General features: G+C 41.9%; 1 protein-coding gene across 4 annotated transcripts in view; it reads right to left on the bottom strand.

The window, feature by feature from the left end:
• MICAL3 (microtubule associated monooxygenase, calponin and LIM domain containing 3) overlaps nt 1-21,304 on the bottom strand; it is a 213,191-nt gene that overhangs the window by 77,945 nt on the left and 113,942 nt on the right. For all 4 annotated transcript variants that reach the window (XM_081879580.1, XM_081879581.1, XM_081879582.1 and 1 more), the window contains 13 exons: nt 20,291-20,548; nt 18,865-18,980; nt 16,517-16,643; nt 15,556-15,649; nt 15,008-15,155; nt 14,407-14,603; nt 13,660-13,772; nt 13,266-13,328; nt 12,289-12,462; nt 10,705-10,797; nt 5,911-6,009; nt 3,089-3,145; nt 1,160-1,273 (listed from right to left, as the gene is read on the bottom strand). In XM_081879580.1, coding sequence (XP_081735706.1) covers nt 1,160-1,273; nt 3,089-3,145; nt 5,911-6,009; nt 10,705-10,797; nt 12,289-12,462; nt 13,266-13,328; nt 13,660-13,772; nt 14,407-14,603; nt 15,008-15,155; nt 15,556-15,649; nt 16,517-16,643; nt 18,865-18,980; nt 20,291-20,548 — 1,653 coding nt within the window. The remainder of the gene's footprint in view (nt 1-1,159; nt 1,274-3,088; nt 3,146-5,910; nt 6,010-10,704; nt 10,798-12,288; nt 12,463-13,265; nt 13,329-13,659; nt 13,773-14,406; nt 14,604-15,007; nt 15,156-15,555; nt 15,650-16,516; nt 16,644-18,864; nt 18,981-20,290; nt 20,549-21,304) is intronic.

Below are 21,304 nucleotides of genomic sequence, written 5' to 3'. Positions count from 1 at the left end.
TGACGTAGGAAAACGGTGGGCATGCTCTACTACTTTTAAACTCCCCAGCCAAAGTTCGGAACATTGATATTTGGGGGGGAGGGAATGGTGGAACACCAAATCCATGTACTAATTTCAGCTGTGAATGACCTTCCTGATGCTTATCTTTCAAGTTTTAGAAATGAGTGGATTTATAAAGAACTGTGGGCTAGATGTATCCTGAATAAAATACGAGGAATTCTATTCTAATCATGAAGCAATACCAAAAATTCCTAGTAAGGAGGTTGAAAAGAAACAACTTTCTAAAATTTCTGCATGGTAAAAGAGACTGCAAGACTGTTAAGCAAGACACATGTCAAAATGCATGTGCTTGCATTCAATAGTCTCTTTTTACCCCATCAGTATTTTGTTTGGCAAAATGAATAAAAGCAATTGATATTAGACCTTCCAGAGTTTAACGAGATGAAATACATTATAACAGCCCACGCAGGGTCAGAAAATAAATTCTGATCAGCAACTGATGATATATGATTGAATATTGGCACTGACATACATGTTTAAAAATTAGAGCACATATAGAAAGAATGTGCATATTGCTTAAAGAAATAAACAAGTTTTCAAAGCCCATTTGGTTTATATATAAAGGCTGTTCTGGGATTAGTTAACTTCCTGGTTTCATTAGTTTTGGGTTACTCTTTAGCAAGCTAATTTTATAGAACCTTGCTTCCGAAAGCTAGTTATGTACTGCAGACCCTCTTCCTCTCCAGACTGGCTAAGCAATGCTCCACCAACACTTCTTGAATCTAGCGGAGTCTTTCTACACAGATTCTACCCTACTCTATGGAAGTGCAAACTCTGAAAAGCCCCTTTAAGTTAGGAGCTTCCTCCCCACATATGCCACACATCTTTTATTAGTGCTAGACGCATCTATGCAAGATTAAGTGTTGATTCATCAAGCAGGAACAGTAAGTTAACAGGAAAGATGGAATAATGAGTTTGGATCTTGTTGTTTTACCCTAGAGTGCTTGAAAGTGTTCTGCTACAATGTGATAGTGTACTCATCAGCCATTAAAACAGGACATCTGATGCCAGCCATGTTACAGCCCAAGCAACCTTTCATTTCCCATTCTACGGAACGGCAAGCAGACACAAAGCGCCAGACAGACAGGAAGGCAGTCACCTGATGCCTGGTTGCTGGCCTTTGCTCCAGGAGGGCAGCCAGCTGGCTTGCCCTCTGCTCAATGGTAAGCATGCGCTCTGGCACACGGTCATCTGAAAAGAACTGGTGAGGTCTCTGCAGAATAATGAGTGAAGGAAAATGAACAAGAGAGCACAGGGGGAAAATATTCATGGAAAAAGCATGGCAGTGGGAAAAGAAACAAAGCTGAAAATAAGGTCAGAGGCAGTTAATTAAGTGCTTGGGCATTAAAAAAAAAAGTGGGACACAGGGGCAAGGAGGGGAACAAGAGCTCAAAATCCTCTGGATGAAGGTTGCACACACACACACAGACACACACACACAGATGTGACATACATATAACACAAACCATTTACAGTAGCCGAATCCAAATTAGGTCTACTCTGGAAGTCACTGATTTAAATAGGTTTACTGCTCAGGAAGCATGCAGAGGGCTGTGACCTTTGGAAGCTGTGGTTTATGAATCCTACAGCAGCAGGAAAAGGAGCCAAGATTGTGTCGCCAAAGCAGCATGATAGTTCAGCTGCTGTGAAATACAGGTGTGTCACAGGGATCTGGAGAAGGGCACTTGCTATCTGTAGTGACGCACACTACTGAGAGGTAGGGAGTGAATAGAGGCAGAGAAGCCAGGCAGATGCAATATCGACACAGGGACAAAAACTCTGGGTTTTCCTTCCTCACTTCCCTCGCTCCAACTTTTTAACCTGGTTGTTTTGGAGAGTGGATACAATACCAAGCTAGTGGTGAAGAGAAGGGTCATGGAAGGGAAACAATGGCAAAGGCATAATTCTCTGAGGGGCTAGTGATGTTTTAACACAAAATTCTCAGTATCCTCAAAACTGTATTGTGTAGGGTTCCTTTTCAAAATTATTTACTGTGATGAGCAGCTTTTAGAAATATATTGAGCAGGCAGACTGCAGCATCGATTCATGCCTTTATTATGTCAATTCATTCTCCTTCAATGCATGTTCTACTTTGGTCCAAGCTTATTCCAGTTAATTTAGTTTTGTATGCTTTTGTGGGGGGATGCTTAAAAATGTTCCTTTCTCCCTACTGTCATGAAGATTTAATTGTGCATTCCATCAGGCTATGTGAGCTGTTTCTATCCCAGCTATTATTATTATTATTATTATTATTATTATTATTATTATTATTATTATTATTACTCTACCCATCGGGCTGGGTTTCCCCAGGCACTCTGGGCAGTTTCCAGCCCACAAAAAACCACGATAAAACACCAAACAACAACAACTTCCCAATACAGGGCTGCCTTCAGATGTCTTCTAAAAGTTGTGCAGTTCTTTATCTCCTTGACATCAGATGGGAGGGTGTTCCATAGGGAGTAACAATAGTTTTACTATTTACAAAAAGAACTAACAAAGAACTGGTTCCTGCATTGTCTTGTTTTCCTCTTTCTGCCCCATCCCTTTTTCATTTTGTGTCATTCCTTTTAAAGTGTGAGCCTGAGGGCTAGGACTGTCTAGCTTTTTATTGATCTGTAAGCTGCTCTGGGAGCTTTTTTTGGCTGAAGAACGAGGTAATAATGATTCGGATAGATGGATAGATATTTTCCAACACATCAGCAGGCCCTTTCTACTCCACTGTAGTATCTCCTATTATAGAGAAAAATGGGGAATGCCAAATTCAAAGTGCTAATATGTGCCTGACGGAAAAAAACATACTGCATGATGCTCAAAGTGATCACAAGCCTGTCAAGCAAGTAATTCTGCAAAGGCCACACAGACACAAAACCACTATTTTTACGAAGCATTTTCAGTAGAGCCTGGCTATTAGTATTATGCTGGCATATGAATAGCTCTCCAGCCTTCTCTTACCCACCCCCAGCTTGCACAACATTCGCCCAAGAGTGCAAACACCCTCTTCATGCTGCTTTTGCTCATGCTATTTTACCCGCTGCTGTCTGGGACTCTGCTCTCCAGCTGGTTCTCCATGAGGTTCCCTGTTTGCCTGCAGGCAAAATAATGACCTTGACAAATCCCACATACACACTCACAGAAAGATAGCATCATTCAGTTAGGAGTCACCCTACAAGAGAAACATTAAAACCACAGTCCTGGAAAAGTCATAGGAGGTTTGCAAAGATCATGTGGCCGCTGTGAAGAAAGAGGTTTTGTGCAGAGCTGTTAAAAACAATACTTTATACAAACTGTGTTAGTAAATGGTGACAACAGCAATAAATATCCACACAGTGATACACGTGGTGGCAGAAGAAGGAACTGCTCCCAAGAAACTGTAAATTGTTCCTTGGAAAATCCTAGTTTTAAAAGTAATATGAGGAATAAACTTTAGAGAACTTTAGAGGCAAAATGAGATATGTCCATTGAGCTTAAGTAATCACCAAGTCTGTTTTTAAATCAAAGGTTATTTTGAAGAGCCTGGGCTTCCCTCAACGTGAAAAAGAAACAAGGCTCCCTGGCTTGCGGAATCCACGGTGGTATCCTACGATAAGACAGACCGTAATCTTCCCTGCCCCAAGAATGCAGATACCTGGAGGTATCTTTGATTATCCTCCATACACACAGGTATAGTTTTATAAAAATGTAGCTCCCAGAAACTCACAAACCTGGTCATACTTCAGAAGACAAAATGTGTGTGTGCGTGTGTGTGCGTGTGTGCGCACGTGTGCATGCGCACCCCCCCTTTCCAAATGGATCTTTACAATTTTATGTGCTGTTTAAATAGTACTGTTTCATGCAACTTTCCAGTTTTGTGAGTCAATGCAACTATATATGAAATATAAAACACCTTAAAAACATATAGTTTACAAGACTGAGTGGTAAGTTTCTCATTTAGAAGCTAACTTCTTGCAGATCAAGCAAGAGAAGCTGACCCAGTTTTTCCAACTGTAAGTAAACCATGTTCTATGTTGCGAACATCAGAATAAGTGTGCCTTTGTGAATAATACTATTTTGGCCCTGACATTGTGGAGGGAACTCCTGGAGTAAACTATGTACCATGATTCACCTAACAAAACAAACCCAGTTAGTGAATGTCCTGCACAAGGACTTCTCCTTGTGCAATCGGTTTCCCCTCCTCTCCACCCCCTGCTCCACCTGAAATTGGCTAAGGAGTGGGGGTCAGGAGAACCCCAACAGTAGCACGCTGGGGAGGAGAAGAGAGAAGGAATTCTTTTTGGCAAGTTGCAATGCTTGCACAAATGGAGCGTTCAACATGGCGCGATACCAATAAAATATGTAATTGATGTTGAGATGAATTGTACGACTGCCCCGTATTGTATCAGTGTATTTTGCACTGTTATCTAATTTTATTATAAAAACTCAAATAAAACCATTTATTATAAATTGACTCAAGGCCCCCACATTTTTTACACAATCATGTAACTGGGGTGCCTGATTTGAACAAAGCATTCAACAATAAACTACTTTGGAGGAATGTTTTAGCAACGTCAGTGAGGGAGGGTGACCAGGAAATGGGGCAGGCTTCCCAAGGTCCCAAAGCCAGGTAACACAGCTGGGCCCAGGCATTCTAGACGACTGCCATGCTGATTAGTGGTAATATGGTCAGTTGGTGGGGGTAAGTAAGAGCAGCACAACACACTAGGAAAGTAAGGGAAACCGCAGCAGGCTAGAATTGGTAAAACCTGGAGGACTTTTGGGGGCTATGTTTTGGAATTCCTTGTCATTCTCGTGAAGTGGGGAGCATCCTGGCCTCCCCCAACGTCTAAGTAATGTAGGTACAACAATGGGTTTACATTCTAGCAAATCGTAGGGTGTCTGCACGACCCCTTTATTAATCTAAGTCATCCTGGTGCTGTGGGAGAGGTGCTGCAGCAGTTCCCACATCACAGGCCAAATGTAAGTATCTGCTTCAAGGCTAACTTTCCCCAATCTAGTGCCCTGAGGATGTCGTTGGACCCCCAACTTCCATCAACCCTACACAGCATGGCTAGCGGTCTGGGGTAATGAGAGTTGTACTAGAACAGGCCAGAGAAGGCAGGTTTAGGCACATTATCTAACTTATTTTCATTAGAGAGAAAGTAAGGTCCAGGATAAGCTCTGATCCTGAGATAGGATACCCCTTTCAGTGGTATTTAATGGGGGCAGGGGAGAGAAAAAATATCCTAAACCGCTAAATTGTCCTGAAATATCTTTTGTAAGCCGCCTTGGGAGCGAGTGGCTTTTCTCTGAAGGGTAGCATGTAAGTACTTCAAATAAACAAACAGATGGATAAAGGATGCACCTGTAATCTCAGCAATGAATGGGAAGCCTACAGAGGCATTACATTATCCTTCTCTTCTCATTACAATGCAAAACCAAGCTGAAGGCCACCTAGACTGCTCATTTTAGATCCAGAAACCAGTGTGTCACTCCTCTTACAGCACCCAATATAACAACTGGGCGCTATCAACAGCAGCCTTTACTAAGATCTCAGGTTTTTGTTTGGTACACCAACCTACTACACAACGTAACCATAACAACAGAATGTAAGAAGTTATATGTGTAAAGGTAAAAGGTAAAGGGACCCCTGACCATTAGGTCCAGTCGTGACCGACTCTGGGGTTACCTTAAATCAAACAATGATAAAAGGAATTCTGGGTTTGCTTGTGTTACTGGTTTTGGGGAAGGGAAGATCAAGAGGTCTGCTGACACTATTCAGTTTTAGGAGAAAACTCAAAACAGAAAGGGTATGTGGCCTACTTGTGGAAGCAGGAAGAAAGGGAAAGGAGGACAGAGCATGCAGAATGAAATCACCTGCTGACTGGGGTACGATGGAGAGGAAGTGCAAATGGAGGAAGAAGAGAGCATGATCACTTTTTTGGGGCAGGTCCGAGAACGCTCCTTTTTCCTCATCTTTGTTTACAAACAAGGGAGAAAAGAAAAGAATAATAATAATAATAGAACAAGAAGAAACATGGTCAATGATGATGGTTATTAGTTGTGGCGAGGCCACAGACTAAAGTTTCCCCAAACAGCAGATGAAATATTAAAATTCTTTCTGGATTATACCAGTTCAGGTTAACCGGGAGTGGAGGGGCTCTGAATGGTCCCTCAGCACGCACAAAAACTAAGTACTAGCAAGTAGCACAGCCTTTGCCTAACAGAAAGCTGGCATTGCAGCAGGGAATTTTTCATTCAACCATATGGTTTGCCTATCTAAAGTTGTCCAGGGATAATTTTACCACCACCACTGTGTCTGTATGTGAACAAGGCCTCAGAAATGCATCGTGCGGAGGATGTTGATCTTGCTTCTCTTTCTCAGTTGACAAGTAGGAACCAGCATTGTTGCGCATCAACGCAAGTGAGCTGTATTTCCTCATGAGGTGGACAATGTCATTTGAAGTCCCCATGTCACTACAAGCATAGCTGGCCATTATATGATACCTCATTTATCTGAATGGCTCAACCAACAGGTGACATGAGGGATATATAAATGAAATTCGGGTAACATGGATTCAAATATAAGTAGTTCTGTTTGGAATCTCAAAGGCATCAAATTGGCCCATGTCTAAAAAGGGCATTTTTTATGCAGCTGCTGTTGAGCTACAGAATACCCTATTCCTTTCAAATGTAACACACACCCAAAGGTGCAGGGCATAAAATAAAGAATTTTTACCAAACTTTTATTTGCCGCACACTAAATGCTGGAAGCTGAATGTTAACATGACAAAAAATATGCGAATCTCCGTTCATTCCTGGTGCTCATATTTATGTGTACTGGGGGTTGGGGGTTGGTACCCCCTTCTAGTCCAGCCAAAAGCCAAAATGCAGTGGTTTTTAAAATTGCACTTGACTGTGTATTTTGTTGTATAAAATGCCCTCCTGGGTGGGGGGGGGGGGACAGGCAGTGCTGTGTTTCCAAAGTGGAAAATATTGGTCCACTTTGGATTTTTTTCTTTTTTTGCTATGCAAATCCAAAAGCCCTTCTTAAAAGATGAATCTTAAGCACTTTTAACTCTGGTAAATCTAAAGCCTAAAGGGAAGATTTGTGTACTGTTCCTGCAGGTCAAGCGCTGTCAACATCCATAAGGCACATTAGGAATGTTTCCCATCCCTGCTCAAATTGAGGGGAAAGGAGAAAGCTAATGGGGACCCTTAATAAAATCCAGGACGTCATTGACTGTCTCCCACCAATTTTAGCCAGATCATGTCCACCTCATATAGCCTTCTAAAAAAAAATTAGCTAAGGGAATAATGTTCGTTGTTTTTTCGTTAAGGTGGCAGTCACACCTGCTGGCCTTCCTATAATTAGAACATTGTATTCCATCTTCAAGTAGGATGCATTTCTGAGTTCAGAAAAGGCCCGTAGTAAATGATGCTCACATTAGCAAGTATAAAATGGAGGAAGATTCCACTTGACAGAAACAGGTTGGCTGGCATAGTTCTATTCCATCTCAATGGCTGGCTCTGGTCACTTCAGCTCAAATGGATCTTTGGGTGTTATCATTACCAAAAAGAGTGTGTTTACTGCATATCCATATATCCTTCCAAGAATAACCCGAGACAGATATATTCCTTGACAACAACACCTTGATCTTACCACCCTCTGACCCCAGACTTCAAACAAGCAACTTCCAGTTTCACAGGCTTCCTTTGTTTTACACACACACACACACACACCTCTCAAGTGATGTAAGTATGCAAATGAATGATGAAGTTAAGAGAATGAGATGAAGTTCATTGGAATTAACAAAAAGACACAATTATTCCTATGACACGTAATAGCATGGCTTTCCACCACCTCTAGCAGCACAGCAGATTCACCTCTTTTTAATAAGACACCAATCAAGAAATCCTCAAAGAGTAACCATCAGAGGCAAGGATATTTTATAATCATGCACATAACTCCTGCAGGTAATTCAATCCCATTTCTTTAAGAGCTTAACAACTCGTAGCATGATCATGGATATCATGGATATTTTCTTGCAAAAAACGGTGGATGTGTTGACCTAAGTGTTGGTGGAGCAGTAGAAACAAAAAAACACATTGACTCAGGAATTATTTTAAGAGTCCCTTCCTTAATGCACATACCCATGACTTTCCAGAGCCACTTTGCATTGTGCAGGTACTTCTCATTGTACTGTATACTTTCTCTGTAGCGCTAAAAGAAAAATTAGGCAACAGGAACTAGTACAGAGGCAGTGAACACACTTGACTGCATTTCTTAAATCAATGGGGGTAAACAGGACTCATGGATCAAGCTGGTTACCTGTATAAACAGTAGCAAACTGAGGGGCCAGTTCATCAGGTGCAAAAATCAGGGTCAGATGGAAAGCAAGAGAGAACAGGGTTTGCCGGCCACATCTTTCCCTACGACCCGGACCATGTTTTCATTCAAGTGTCTCTTAGAATTCTTAAATACCAGTTCTGCCATGTCTTCTCAAGAAAGAAAACAGAGGATGCTACATCTGACATGCTGGAACCTTCTAGGCAAGAGAGACAGGTGCTTTCCATCTGAATTTTTGGATTTGATTCACCATATCTAAGTGTCTAAACTGAAGTTTGGAAAAACCCGTCTATCTGCCTTCAAAAAAGCCTGAAGAATCTTAACAGAATGTACCCAAATTATTCTGTTAACTGTACTTGGAAAATCAGGCAAGAGTGAAATGCCTCAAGAACATGCCCAGCCAAAGCAGCTTTGCCTATACCCTAAAATCTCTGGGCAAGGCCAAAAGCACTCTCTCATCAAATACAATAGTAATAACCATGGGATTTATGTGGATAACAATATCCCAGTGAAACTATGAAAATTTGAATCTAGGCTATGGCTATGAATTTAGGCCAAAAAGACAAATCTGGAAAATACCAGTCTAGACAAACAGAAAGTAGAAAGTCACATGTGTATGGGTTATGTGGATGTAGGTTTGTGATCTTAGGTGTACCTACTTGGCAGTAAGAACAATTCTGTTCAATACAACCAATTAAACATGCATGGGACTGTTGCAAGAGTCTTAGATTTTAATGACATGCTAAATAGAAAGTCATCCTGCTCTTTTGAAAAATCTCTTTTCCAGCAAATAATTTCCGTGGTTCATGGTACTGAACCCAGCTCATGTTTCCTAGTTACTGGACAGATTGAGCTGAATTTCTGCTACATTCAAAAGTATCTAACTGGCTTGGATGAAGTGCCCTCACCTCCACTGCCTTCAAAAGGCATGCACAACTTTAGCCAGAAAAGGGTGGAGGCCTGTGTCTTCTGGCCCAATGGTGGCTACCCAAAGTAAAAGCATATTTGTGGACACTCCATGGAATGGAGTGCAATGAATAGCAGATGATGATGGAGGAAAAGAAAATGGTCAGCAACATGAGCTTACTGGAGTTGCAGGCTGGTGACCTTAATTCATTTCTACCCCTGCTTCCATCTATGTGTTAAGCATATTTGAAGGGAGGAAATAATATCAGAAGCTGTATCACTGTCACTCATCCCTTTTTCAGATCTCTTGAATATAGAAACAGTATTTACAAAAAGCGTACTGACGCACAAGCTATTCCTGCATTTATTTTCTGAAATGATTTCTATTTGCTCATGCTAATGCTAATGCATCATGGGATGAGAAAGCCCTGCCATCATTACATTACGAAGAATCTATATACAAAATATGTTTTAAATAATGCTAGTATAGCAACCTCAAGCCAAAGCAGAAGGTGATAAAATCTGTTTCCTAAATTATGTATTTCAATCAGGCAAACTTGGGTTGGATTGGTGTGGGTTTTTTTACTGACACTACCATTCAATTCCAATTTAAAAAGTAAAATAAAATCCCTCAGTTGAGAGTGATGGAGAGTATTAGAGCTTTTAAAAATTAAATATGAAAACAGCTGTCAATATCTTGTCTGTTACAAGTGGAATAGTTATTTCAAAGAAAGCAATGCCTCTGAAGATGAAGACCAAAGTCCATGGCAAGAATGACAAAAGCCTTACCAGTTTCAATGAAAATGGATAGTTCAGGGTTCTATCATAGGCAGTAAGAAATGTGATCAGTACACAATGACCTCAACCTGCTAATATGAGCCAGTGAGAAATCACAAGCAGAGGAGGTACAGTATAATAACAAGGAACATCTCTCTTCTCTATCTCTTACTTCAGACAAATGGCTGATTCTCCCATTCTGTTTTCCAATGTTTAGGATCTCCCCTTTGAGTGATCTTCATGGATACCAGAACAATGTTGTCGAAACACATTAACTGATTACCCAACCCGCTCTTGAACCCTCCAGAAATCAAATCTGGATTACACAAATTAACAGGTAAGCAAACATAGACTGAGTTTCCTAAGGCTCATTTACAAGAGTAAGCCCCTAGCTGGAGAAGCGAGCACAACTTCTGCTCAAATATTCACCAATGGTCAGGAACAGGGAGAAAGCGAAAAGATGACATAGCCCTTTAATGTGAGCCACACCTACTGTCAAATTACATACAGGCTTTCCCTTTTAAAACAGTGCCAGTCCACAGGAATAACCTGGGAATTTGGTATGGAAAAGCAGCAGCCAATGGGGTGGTAGCTTAGATGGATTGAGCATCACAGTCATTCATTCGGTTTCGTTTTACCTGTTTCCACTGAGGCATGGGGGCAAAGCGGCCCTGCTCTCGTTGTCGGTAGGCTGGCTGGGTGAGAGCACGGTCTTGATAAGGCTGGGCAGACTGTTGCATGCAGGTCATAGAATAAGCAGGATGGAGGCCACAGAGGGCATTAACACCAAACGCAAAACGAAACTCACAAAGAAACCCACAAGGGGATGAGGTAAATGTTGGGACAGGGTGGTCAGCAGACAGACATTTAGGAGAAGAAAAAAAAACGGAGTAAGGAAAAATTAGTTGGCAAATAAAATCGTATGAAAATGGAGAAAAGTAAAGAAAAAAGGAAGATGCGAACTTAAGATATAGAGGGCCGCATTTTATTTATTTTGGAATGGTTTATTTTAATAATGTTAGGTTGCAGCTGAAAGGGGTTTAAACTATTAGAGAACCAAACATTCCTGGAATTCTCTCAAGAATTGAGAGCGAAGCAGCTGCACATTCATTCTCAAACCGTGATGGAGAAAGCTCCAAAATCTTGCATCTTAACCGAGATTATTGGCTTCAGGAAGGATTCTCTACTGATAGGCTTTTATGGGTTTTTCTACCCACATTCCTGAAGAACCGAAATGGACACAATTTAAGGAGGGGTAAAAGAACAGGCACTTTGCTAGAGGGCTAAAACATTCTTTTTGAAAGCCTCTTTGCTTTCTTTTACTTTCACACTCAGAAAACGCCATATTAAAGGGACAGAAAAATGTTTTCCTATGGCCCATTTGGTGTTTGGATCTTCTCCTGGGATATGCAGGACAGCATGCCTGCTTCAGCCGTATGAATTTGTTTTACTCCATGTGTACTCCCTTGCCCTGAAGACATTCCTATGACAGAACTGCAAGTGAAAACATGATTCTGCTTGCAGTATATTATAAAACGGATTTTCTATGCTCGCAGATTTGTTTTATTATTTAACTTTCCCAGCTACGCTCAAGCAGGTTAAAATTACACAGGGTGCCAAGGTGATGAGTGCAGCACTCCAGCTAGGAGGATCTGCTTTCCTAAACAGGAAATCTGGTTATGTATGGAGTGATTCACAGGGCAAACGATGGGGAGCCTTCTCTCGTATGTTCAGCTGATGGCACCGCACCAAAGATTAGCTCATAGATGACTCACTTGACACACACAACTCATGTAGTTGCATCTCCCAGAATGGGGCATAAAACATGCATATGAACAAATGGGGGTGGCAGAAGCCAACAGTATCGTCATACAGAAATCTGCATGAATCGAAAGCCTGGTTAAACCTACAGAACTGAAGAACTGTTCTAATCCTTGGGGCAAAGATGGAGCAACATGCAAGCAGCTCTTTGCATTAGAAAAGCTGCCCTCTATCAAAATAGTACAAAACCCATAAGTGCAAGAACAGTAGTTACTAGGGATGTAGTTTCTCCTCTATCCTTAAGATGTTTCACCTATATGACTTATTTGAGAAAAAGGAGGTACCCTGGTCAAAGCCAACAAGCCTCCAGATTCTCCCTGCCAGAAAAACCCAAAACATCCTACTAGCTAAGCCATTAGCTGAGGTGCAAATGACATTCAAGCTAAAAAGCCTCTTCCTACCTGTCTCCGGATGCCTGTGGACTGTGCGGGAGCATTCTCCTCAAATTTGGCCAGCAGCTGTGTTGCCATGGACTTCACTTTATTCTGATTCCCAATGGCGGCATCAATTCTCCTCTCTGTCAGGGCGCTCACCAGAGTGGGCCTCTCTTCTCGGTAGCTTCGGGAAGAGTCCTCCTGGCAAATTGAAATGGATTATACACTAATGGATTCCCTTTCCAGAGCCACTTTCTGCATATCTCCAATTTTGTGCATCACTCCTAATTTTCAAGACACATCTTCCTTCTCACCAGTTTACCCTGCTCACTATATGCCCATCTACCTGCTAAATTGCTCCTGCTATGAGAATGTGCAATGAAATTAAGATAAACAGAAGGAAGGGGCCATAGCTCAGTGATACAACACAATCTTTGCATGCAGGAGGTCCTCTGGTTCAATCTCCATCTTCGAGCTGAAAGGATCAGAGAGCAAGTGATGGGAAAGACACTTGCCTGAGGTCCCGAGAGTTCCAAAATTTCAGTAAAGCTAACCTGAACTTGCCAATCTGAGTTAACTGTCTCTCTCCCTGCATGCCATAGCATTAAGAGGAATTCAAGGAGAAAAATCCCATTGCTCAAGAGTACAAATGCTAATGTATTGTACATCTCTCTATCAGGATGCACTGCATATCTTCATATATTCCTGAAAGCTCACCTCCAAACATTTCAAAGCAACATTGCTCAGGCTTAGCTGGAAACATCTTGCAATAAGCAAAACAGTGACCATAATCGGAGCCTTTGGAATTCAAAACAATTACACCTCTCTGACAGTTTGGGTGGATAATTTGGGGCATGTTTCTGAGCTGAAGTAGGAGGCAGGGTCACATGACTGAATCCCCTCCCTTGCACACAGAAAATTGAACAGTTGCTTTTGGGAGGAACTTCCTGTGAAGAGGAAGGCAAAACGGAAAACAAAACAAAACAGATTACTCTCTTACTTACATCTTCTGACTGGCTTGTCTTCCTCCTCTTTCCTGCACCATCCAGGTCCTTCTCCTTTTTATCCTGGGCAGAGAGAAAGGGGAAAAAACATTGAGCCCATATTTTCTCAGCCTATAATAACGCCTATAATAAGCCTACTTTGCATTTTAAGTGAAAGTCATACCTAACCTTCTCATCTAAAATAAGCAGGTGCCTGATTAGCTGATGGCATGTCCTAGGGCTACGCATTAGCTCTGGGTAACCTGAATTACAAGTGATTTGGGGAAGGTTCCCATGCTTCCAAGTTAGATGACACCATCAACAAAGCATCTCAAGGTGGATCAGCGTGTCCCTGAACTGGGCATAAACATAAGCACTCTTTCTACAAATTTATTCCCAAAGCAACTGTGACTACCTTTGGTGTCCGTTTCCGAGAGATGCTCTGCCCCAATTTGCTGAAGAAGGAGATCGGAGATTTAGCGGTAGCAATTAATGCAGCTTTTTCTTCTGCATTCAGTTCCAGGTTATCTGTGAGCAGAAACAAGTGCGATTAGTTGAGACATAGCAAAATCTGAGACTAAACACCCTAAAGAGAGTTCCATTTCTTCTCATATATGAGCATTAGCATTCTATATCCTTCTTTTTCTCTCTGCCCTCTCACTTTTCCTTTGCCTAAACTTTATGCTGCAAAACACCCAAATCAATATTCTATTCAATCTCTTTTCCATTCTAGAAAAGGACTGACCATTTAAGATATTTTTGCTTAAAGTTGTTCAGAACTCCTTTTAGGAGAGGCATACAACCTTTCCCTGTCTGCTTTCTCTGTTCCATCAGAAATATTCCCAATAGGAGGAGAAGGTATGTGTCTTCATCTCCACTTCAGGGATAGATTACAACATTGCTGCTGGATCCTTACCTGTGAAGCTGGCGCTTCAGGAAGCAGCAAACACCCCAAATGCCTTCCTAGGCATTACAATTTTTAAATATTTGTGGCATTTGTAATACATTTAAAAACGCACAATGAATCAATGAATTAATAACTGTGTGTAGCTGTAGATTGCCCACCACCAGAGTCAATGGCCCCTGAAAGAAAGAAAAAATCCCCAGCTTGGTATACAGCATCGAATAACTATTTCTAGCAGATATATCCTAGTTTTCTTACCACCAGAAGGAAGAGAGTCCTTGAACATTTCGTAGAACTGGGTGAGATACATGACCATGGACAGCTTGTCTGGTTCACCAACTGATGCCATATCTTTGCCAGTCATGATGGGAGAGATCCCAAACTCTTTCTCAGCAACATCAAATGCCAGCTGGTTATTCTTCTCTACATTGTGTTCATCTAGAGAGTCAAAGTCTCTGGAGGGAAGAAAATGTGTTGCCTAAAGGTTAATTTCTCTATACCCACTAATCATTAGGAAACAACAAAATCCTCCCACTAGCAGCCACCAGATCTTATCTCATTATCCCCTCACATTTCTATGGAGGACAAGTCTATCATCAGCTACTGGCCATGAGGGCTATGCTTTGCCTCCATGGCTGGAAGCAGTTTCCTTCTGAATACTACAGGAGGGGAGTGATCTGGCGCTCGTTTCCTGCTTGCAGGCTTCCCCCTTGCATCTGGTTGGCCATTATGACAAGAGAATGCTGATTATATGGGTCATTGGCCTCATCCAGCAATTCTTACTCCTCTCCTGACCCCCACACCATTCGGACCATCTAGCGTCAGGATGCCCTCTTCAACTTAACATTCAGTTTCTTACATGAGGTCAGGGCGATATCGGTGGATAATGGCACACAGCGCTAGGCCGCTCTTCCAAGACATTGTAAGATCTGTTACGTTTACACCGGCATATCCATCCGTCTGCCTCTGACACCAGCCCAGGAGTTTGCTAGAGCGAGCCACCGACTCTAAATACAAACACACAGATATGTAACTGTTGTTCCAGGTGCTCAGCACTGTTGTCCAGAATAAATAGATAAAAAGCGTCCTGATGAAGTAAAAAGGAATATATCCTTCTACCATACACATACACACAACTTCAAATAACATTTTCCATTATCATGCCTGTACACAAAAGTTAAATAATACAGCTTGTGTTTATCAAAGACTGTGAGTTGTCAAAGGGACTTTGAAGTCACTAAGGGACGCTGAACGTGGCTTTTAAGAAAATACCCAGGCAATACTCTTCTAAAATGTATCATCTGAGAACCTGACTTCTGATTGCCACTGACAGACTGTGGTTCTGAAACTCATGAGAGGGGAGAGAAGAAAGTGCCACAAAAGGAATGGGGAAGAATGGGAGCTTACCATTCCGCGACAACTTTGGTGTCCTGGAGTTCACCAAATTCTCTATTTCCAGGTGAATGTCTTTCAAGTCTCCTGTATCATACAAATGACGTACCTGCACCAGTTCAAAAAGATTTGATTATTATCTCAAGCTTCAAAGAAGAATGCAAAAAAGTTAAGCATTCCTTGAATGACACAGGTGCGAGTGAACTATGTAAGTATCTGCAGAATAGTCACTCTCATGACAGCAGGGATGAGCATCCTGTGGCCTTCCAAATGCTGGATTCAAACTTCAGCCCCAGCTTCAACACCCTAATTTTAAAATATACCCAATGAAATGCAGAAATCAACATCCTTTAAGATAGAGAGAGAGAGAACGAAAGAAATCAACATCCCTGATGGGATTCAAAGGCTGTATAACTTCTATTTCATGGCAAGCTTCTGTCTTGTAGCCATTACTTTCATGTTGTATATTGATTTTGTTTTATACTGGCTTTGTATTTTGTTCTTCTCCGCAATCCAAAAAAGCAATAAATAAATAAATATAAATATGTAAAATAAATGAATACTAAGTTACAAAGTTAGGGTAACTTTGGACAATGGTTTTCTGCCTGCTCCACTCGTCCTGTCTGTTGATTAATGATATACAGATGGATAGACAGATAAAATCTACTTGTTTCACTATCCTCAAAGACTTAAAGCCATCTCCTTTTCAACTTAGCAATTTAAAAAAATGGGATGCAATTCTACACAGAGAGATTGGAGTCCCATGCCCTACCACCGCATATTTCAGATCAGACACCCGCTCCCCCCATTCACCCATTCCAAACCATGAGCAGCCTGCTCTTCCCAACAATTCCTCTTATATCTGACTCAAGGTACAGTACACAGACAAGAAGAGATAAAGACAGCCACATCAAGGAGACACGGGACTCAAAGTGCATTTAAGCACACTGGAAGAGCCCAGGATTAAAGCAATTACCTGGGCTGGTCGCAGGAAGTTGACATTGATGTTTGGATACCGTGTGACAGGGTCAATGCAGTACTGGCTAAAGTTTTTGCTCACATTCTCAGGGGTGGTCTGAGGCAATAATCTATAGATGCTCTCCCTAGGAGAAAGAAGACAATGGCATTAGTACCAGTGGCGTAAAAGAGTGCCTTCAATGACATAAAACGTTGCCCAGTCAACACCTTTTCCAGCAGTCATCACTGAACAAAATTATTTCACCCCACTTAGCAATTGTTTCTCTTTGCCATCTATGGCAAACAGTTATCATTTGTTGCTGCTTAGGACAATACCTAACGGTCCCATGCACATGTGAAAAGCTAAAAGTGTGGCGCTCTGTTCATTTTAACTGATTTGTAAATGTGATGTCCTTTCTGTAAATATTTCAAGGCACTCTGTCATTTAACTGATTATATTTAGGTTTCAAGCAATCCCTTATGACACGGTTGGCCTGAGCCCAGAAACTCAAGACTCACTTTTTCCATTCAATTAAAAGAACCAGAAATATTTACCTCGTTTTAAGTAGGATAGTACAAAAGCAGCCGGCGTTTCTGATTCACCTAAGCTGTGTTTGCCTGACCACAAGTATGTGGAAAGCCTTTGACAGATGCACCTATTCGCTGGAGCCTTGCCATGCAGTAACAAACAAAACAAACCAAACCAAACCCAACTACCTGATGAACTTCACCCTGCCATGCAATATTTGGGGCCTGTGCAATGCCTGAGCATTTTTGGAATGCTAGGAGGAGCCGACTGATGAGTAATGGCAACATTCAAAGGCAGTTGGAAAAATCAGTTAGAAGAGTGAGTTGAGGGAATTAAGAGTGAGGGTGAGCAGTGAGGGGGGACAGCTTATGAGGTTAGAGAGAGAATAAGGAATTAGTGATTAGCACGATAACATCTGTTTAATTTGTTACAATTTCTCTTGTCTCTCCCGTATATATGAAATAAACTTCTACCACAACTTTTGCCTGTGCCAGGGCATGACACCAGAGGTTAACAATGTTGTTATGCAACGGGATAAGGAATGAAATGTGACTCAGAAAAGAACAATTCTGAACTCAGAAGAACAATTTTCATCTTAATTACATTGCTGCTTGGCTTCAAAGCCTTTTAAGGTAGGTAGGCCCAGAAGTGCTCGTTTGTCAACTGATCTGTCCTTAGAATACTGGGAGAAGCTGGCAGAAGATGAGTCTGGACCTCAATCTTATATTTACTAATTACACTTGAATTAGTGTTTTCCTTCATAGTTCTTCCCACTATTGCTATGTGAAAGGTTGTATCTCATTAAGGACATCCTTCCTGCAAGTTGCTTGGATAAATTTTTACAATGTCCCTGTTCATGGCTCCTCATGTGTTATTCACTCAGGAAATGAGGACTAGTGATTAGAGCACCAATATCAGACGTGGGATGAAATCCCTATATTCTCCAAGACTAAACACACTTAACCCCAGAGCAAGTGTCACAGTACTCACCGGGGCTTATTTCTGAGCAGACACGCACAGGACTGCAGTGAGAGTCCAACTGGACAGGTCTCTCTCTCTCTCTCTCTCTCCATCTAATCTCTCTTGTAAAACCATTGCAAGTGTACATAAAGTAATCCCACTTAAAAAACCCTGTGTTGCTTTCATGGTATGAAAACTGCTCCACATGACCATTAAATCTGATTCTGCACACAAAGAGAAACTTCCTAATGTGTCTGGGTGGAATTACACAATACAGCAGATAAACACACAAAGAAAAGCACAGCAAAAAAGAGTGGGGAAACTGAAATGCAATTGGACAAAAAAGGTGCAGAATTCAGGTTGGTTCGTGCTTGCATAAAAATCACATGATTTCTGCAGGTATATTAAGGAGCCACAGACACTTCCATATTATGGCCCAGTTTGCACGTCACATTAAATCTAGTTTAAAATGAACTGTGGTTTAATATGAACAAGCAGCATGCTAGTTCGCAATACTCAAAAGTTCCCTGAATGCTTCCCCTCTACTAACTCCTGCTGCTGCTGCTGCACAGGTGAAACAAACCAGAGTCCAGCTTGCCATGTCATCCGAATGAGGGCTCAGAGTTTGCTTGTTGCAAACAAGCCATGAGTCGTAAACCAAGAACTAAACTTGACTACTGCTTGTGGCCTGTTTTGGGGAAAACAAGCCTGTGTTTGGGATACACAACAAGCCACACTCTGGCATATTTCATTTGCAGTACAGTAGCTGCAGGGAATTACAGTTTAAAGTGACATGTGAACCAGGCCACTCTCTCATCTGGAGAGAATTCACGTTTGTTCTCTACCCCCCACCACAAAACACACAGAAATTTCTTTACCTCTCTGCCAGAACCTCCAAAGGACTTGTTCCCAGAGACCAGCTTCGTACCATCCAGGCAGAATCCATGGCGGCAAGGAAGCCCCTGGCAATTCCAGTTCCCATTGGCCAGAATGGCTAGAAGCAACCACCAAGAAGCAATGGGGGAGGAAGAAGAAGAGAATAAGTTCCCTAAGAAAACTGGAGAAGCTGACATATTTTAATGCTGCCTTAAGACCCGGATTCCCTCGAGGCCTCTGTAGGAGCAACATCTAATAATTCCAATGCACCCTTTTCTCCTGAGCTGCCACAGTAGCTTTCCAAAGCCAGATATGCCATTTAAGTCAATTACAGACTGCTAATTGCTGTTTGCTACCCAATTACAGGCTCTATAAACCATGCTTCTTTTCAAGTCATAGCAGAGCAATGGGGGGGAAGCACTTCCAGCAGTTTCTCATCTGGTCTCTTTTGCATGCTTCGTTTTTCAAGTCACAAGGACACTCCTGCAAGTCACACCCATGTCTGGATGTGCATATATATGTAAGACCTACAACAACACTCCACTACTTCCATGTGAAGCCAGAGGCACGAGAGCTGCAGAAGAAGCAACACTAGCATGCATCAAAACATTCCGAACTGTGAGAAGGCTTGCCTCCTTTTATCATGCAAGTTATTTTTAAATTTTATCCAGTATATGTTTGTTTAAGTGATGTGGATTCGGGAGAAAAAGCAGTGTGTTGATAGAGAGCAATTAATAGTCCACCCCTATTCAAATGAACTAGATAGTGATAGAAGTTGCCTTTTGATAGTCCTCCACACATCTACAGAAAAAAAGTAATTATTTTTTATGCACAGTCCCCTGCCCCACAAGATCACTGGGTGGTATTCAACACTAGTCCTACACAGTAGACCCACCAAAGTTAATGGACATGTCCAAGTTAGCATCATTAATTTTAATGGGTCTGCTCTGAGCTGGATTTTCTCCAGTGGTGTCACACAGCTGATAGTGATGCCTCCCTCTGTCAGTGGAAAGGAGGCGAGCAACTTTCTGTGATTTCCCCTCTTGCCTACAGCCTCTGCACCCCAAAGTTGCTTTGGAGGGCTCCCAAACTCTCTGAAGCAGATACAGAGCATCAGCTAAGCAACAGTGTTTGAAATAACCCATTGTTTTCAAATTCTGTTTTTCTCCACCTATTTATTTTTTCCTCCAGATTATTTTTTCTGCTCTGTTCAATGGTAATCCCCTCAACAAACACGGAAACAAGTACATATTTGATTGTGAGGTCTTGAAGGCAAGGACTTCTCTTTCTGTTGCAAAGTGCTGTGCGCATCAGTGATACAACATTAATAATACAAAACGTTGTTGACCGCCCTGAACATCTGTGATGGGCAAGGAAGTAAAAACAAAGTTGTTTGAAACAAGAAACAACCCATGTAAAAGAACAAACCTCTAATAGACTGTCCCCAACCAATGCCACTAGCAACTGGTGGCCATTTACTTCTCGAACCATGGCTGCGTTCTCTGAGGCATACATGCATGTGAAGTCAAACATGGCCACATCGGGCTGCCCATAGTGGTTGATAGCGAAGTCCAGCGATGGCAGTTGCTGATTGGTTGAGAAGTCAGCTGCTTCCCTGGCGTAATTGAGCAAAGCTTCCTGATCCACATTCTCCCGCGAAAGAAGGAGCTCTGTATCTGCATAGTCCTGCAAGACCAAAAAAGAGAGAGAAAGGATCAGGGATTGTGCAGTGCTCTGAGGGCATATAAGGCAACCCTAGCACTGAAACCAACTAGACCTGGCATCACCAGCTAGTTGCCTAGACAGTAAGCCCCCTAGGAACCACTTCTGAGTTGTTCTAACTTCCTCAGGAGGAGAGCCAAGCATAACAATCAGACTTTCTTCAAGAATTGTGCAGGTGGACAAGTTTGGAGCGCAGTGTGCCGATATACAAGGTGAACTTTGGTACATCAGTGAAATGGATGAACTTTTCCATTGCAGATGTCCTGGGCCTCTGCCATCAGCCAGGAGAATAAAGATCACAGGGAAGATGCTCCCCTGGCCTCCTAGGAAGAACATCGTGGCAAGGCGGAGATCAACCTGGCCACTTCTGTTGACCAAGGAGCAGAAGGGAACTTGCTCTACCCGTCCCTGCCAAAAATAACACTTGTAAGAGCTTCATAACTCAACAAGTAATAGTGCCCAAGTTTGTATTCCCCTCCTTCCCCCACAATATTGTGTTATGTGCTTTAGACTGTAAGCCTGAGAACTGGGACCATCTTATTGTAAGCTACTCTGGGAAGCTGTCAGCTGAAAGTCAAGATAAAAAACACTTTAAATAAAATAACGGGAAGGAAAACTTATTTTCAGCTCCATAGCATCTTATTCACACAACAATATGTACTAAGACAACTGCTCAATCTATACTCTGGTGGTTAAAAAACAACCCTTTGCTGCCACACT

Source organism: Podarcis erhardii (assembly GCF_964252035.2).
Source record: "Podarcis erhardii genome assembly, chromosome: 10".
In the NCBI taxonomy this organism is placed as follows: domain Eukaryota; kingdom Metazoa; phylum Chordata; class Lepidosauria; order Squamata; family Lacertidae; genus Podarcis; species Podarcis erhardii.
Note: the sequence above shows the minus strand (reverse complement) of the source record. Positions and strands in the feature narration are given on the sequence as shown.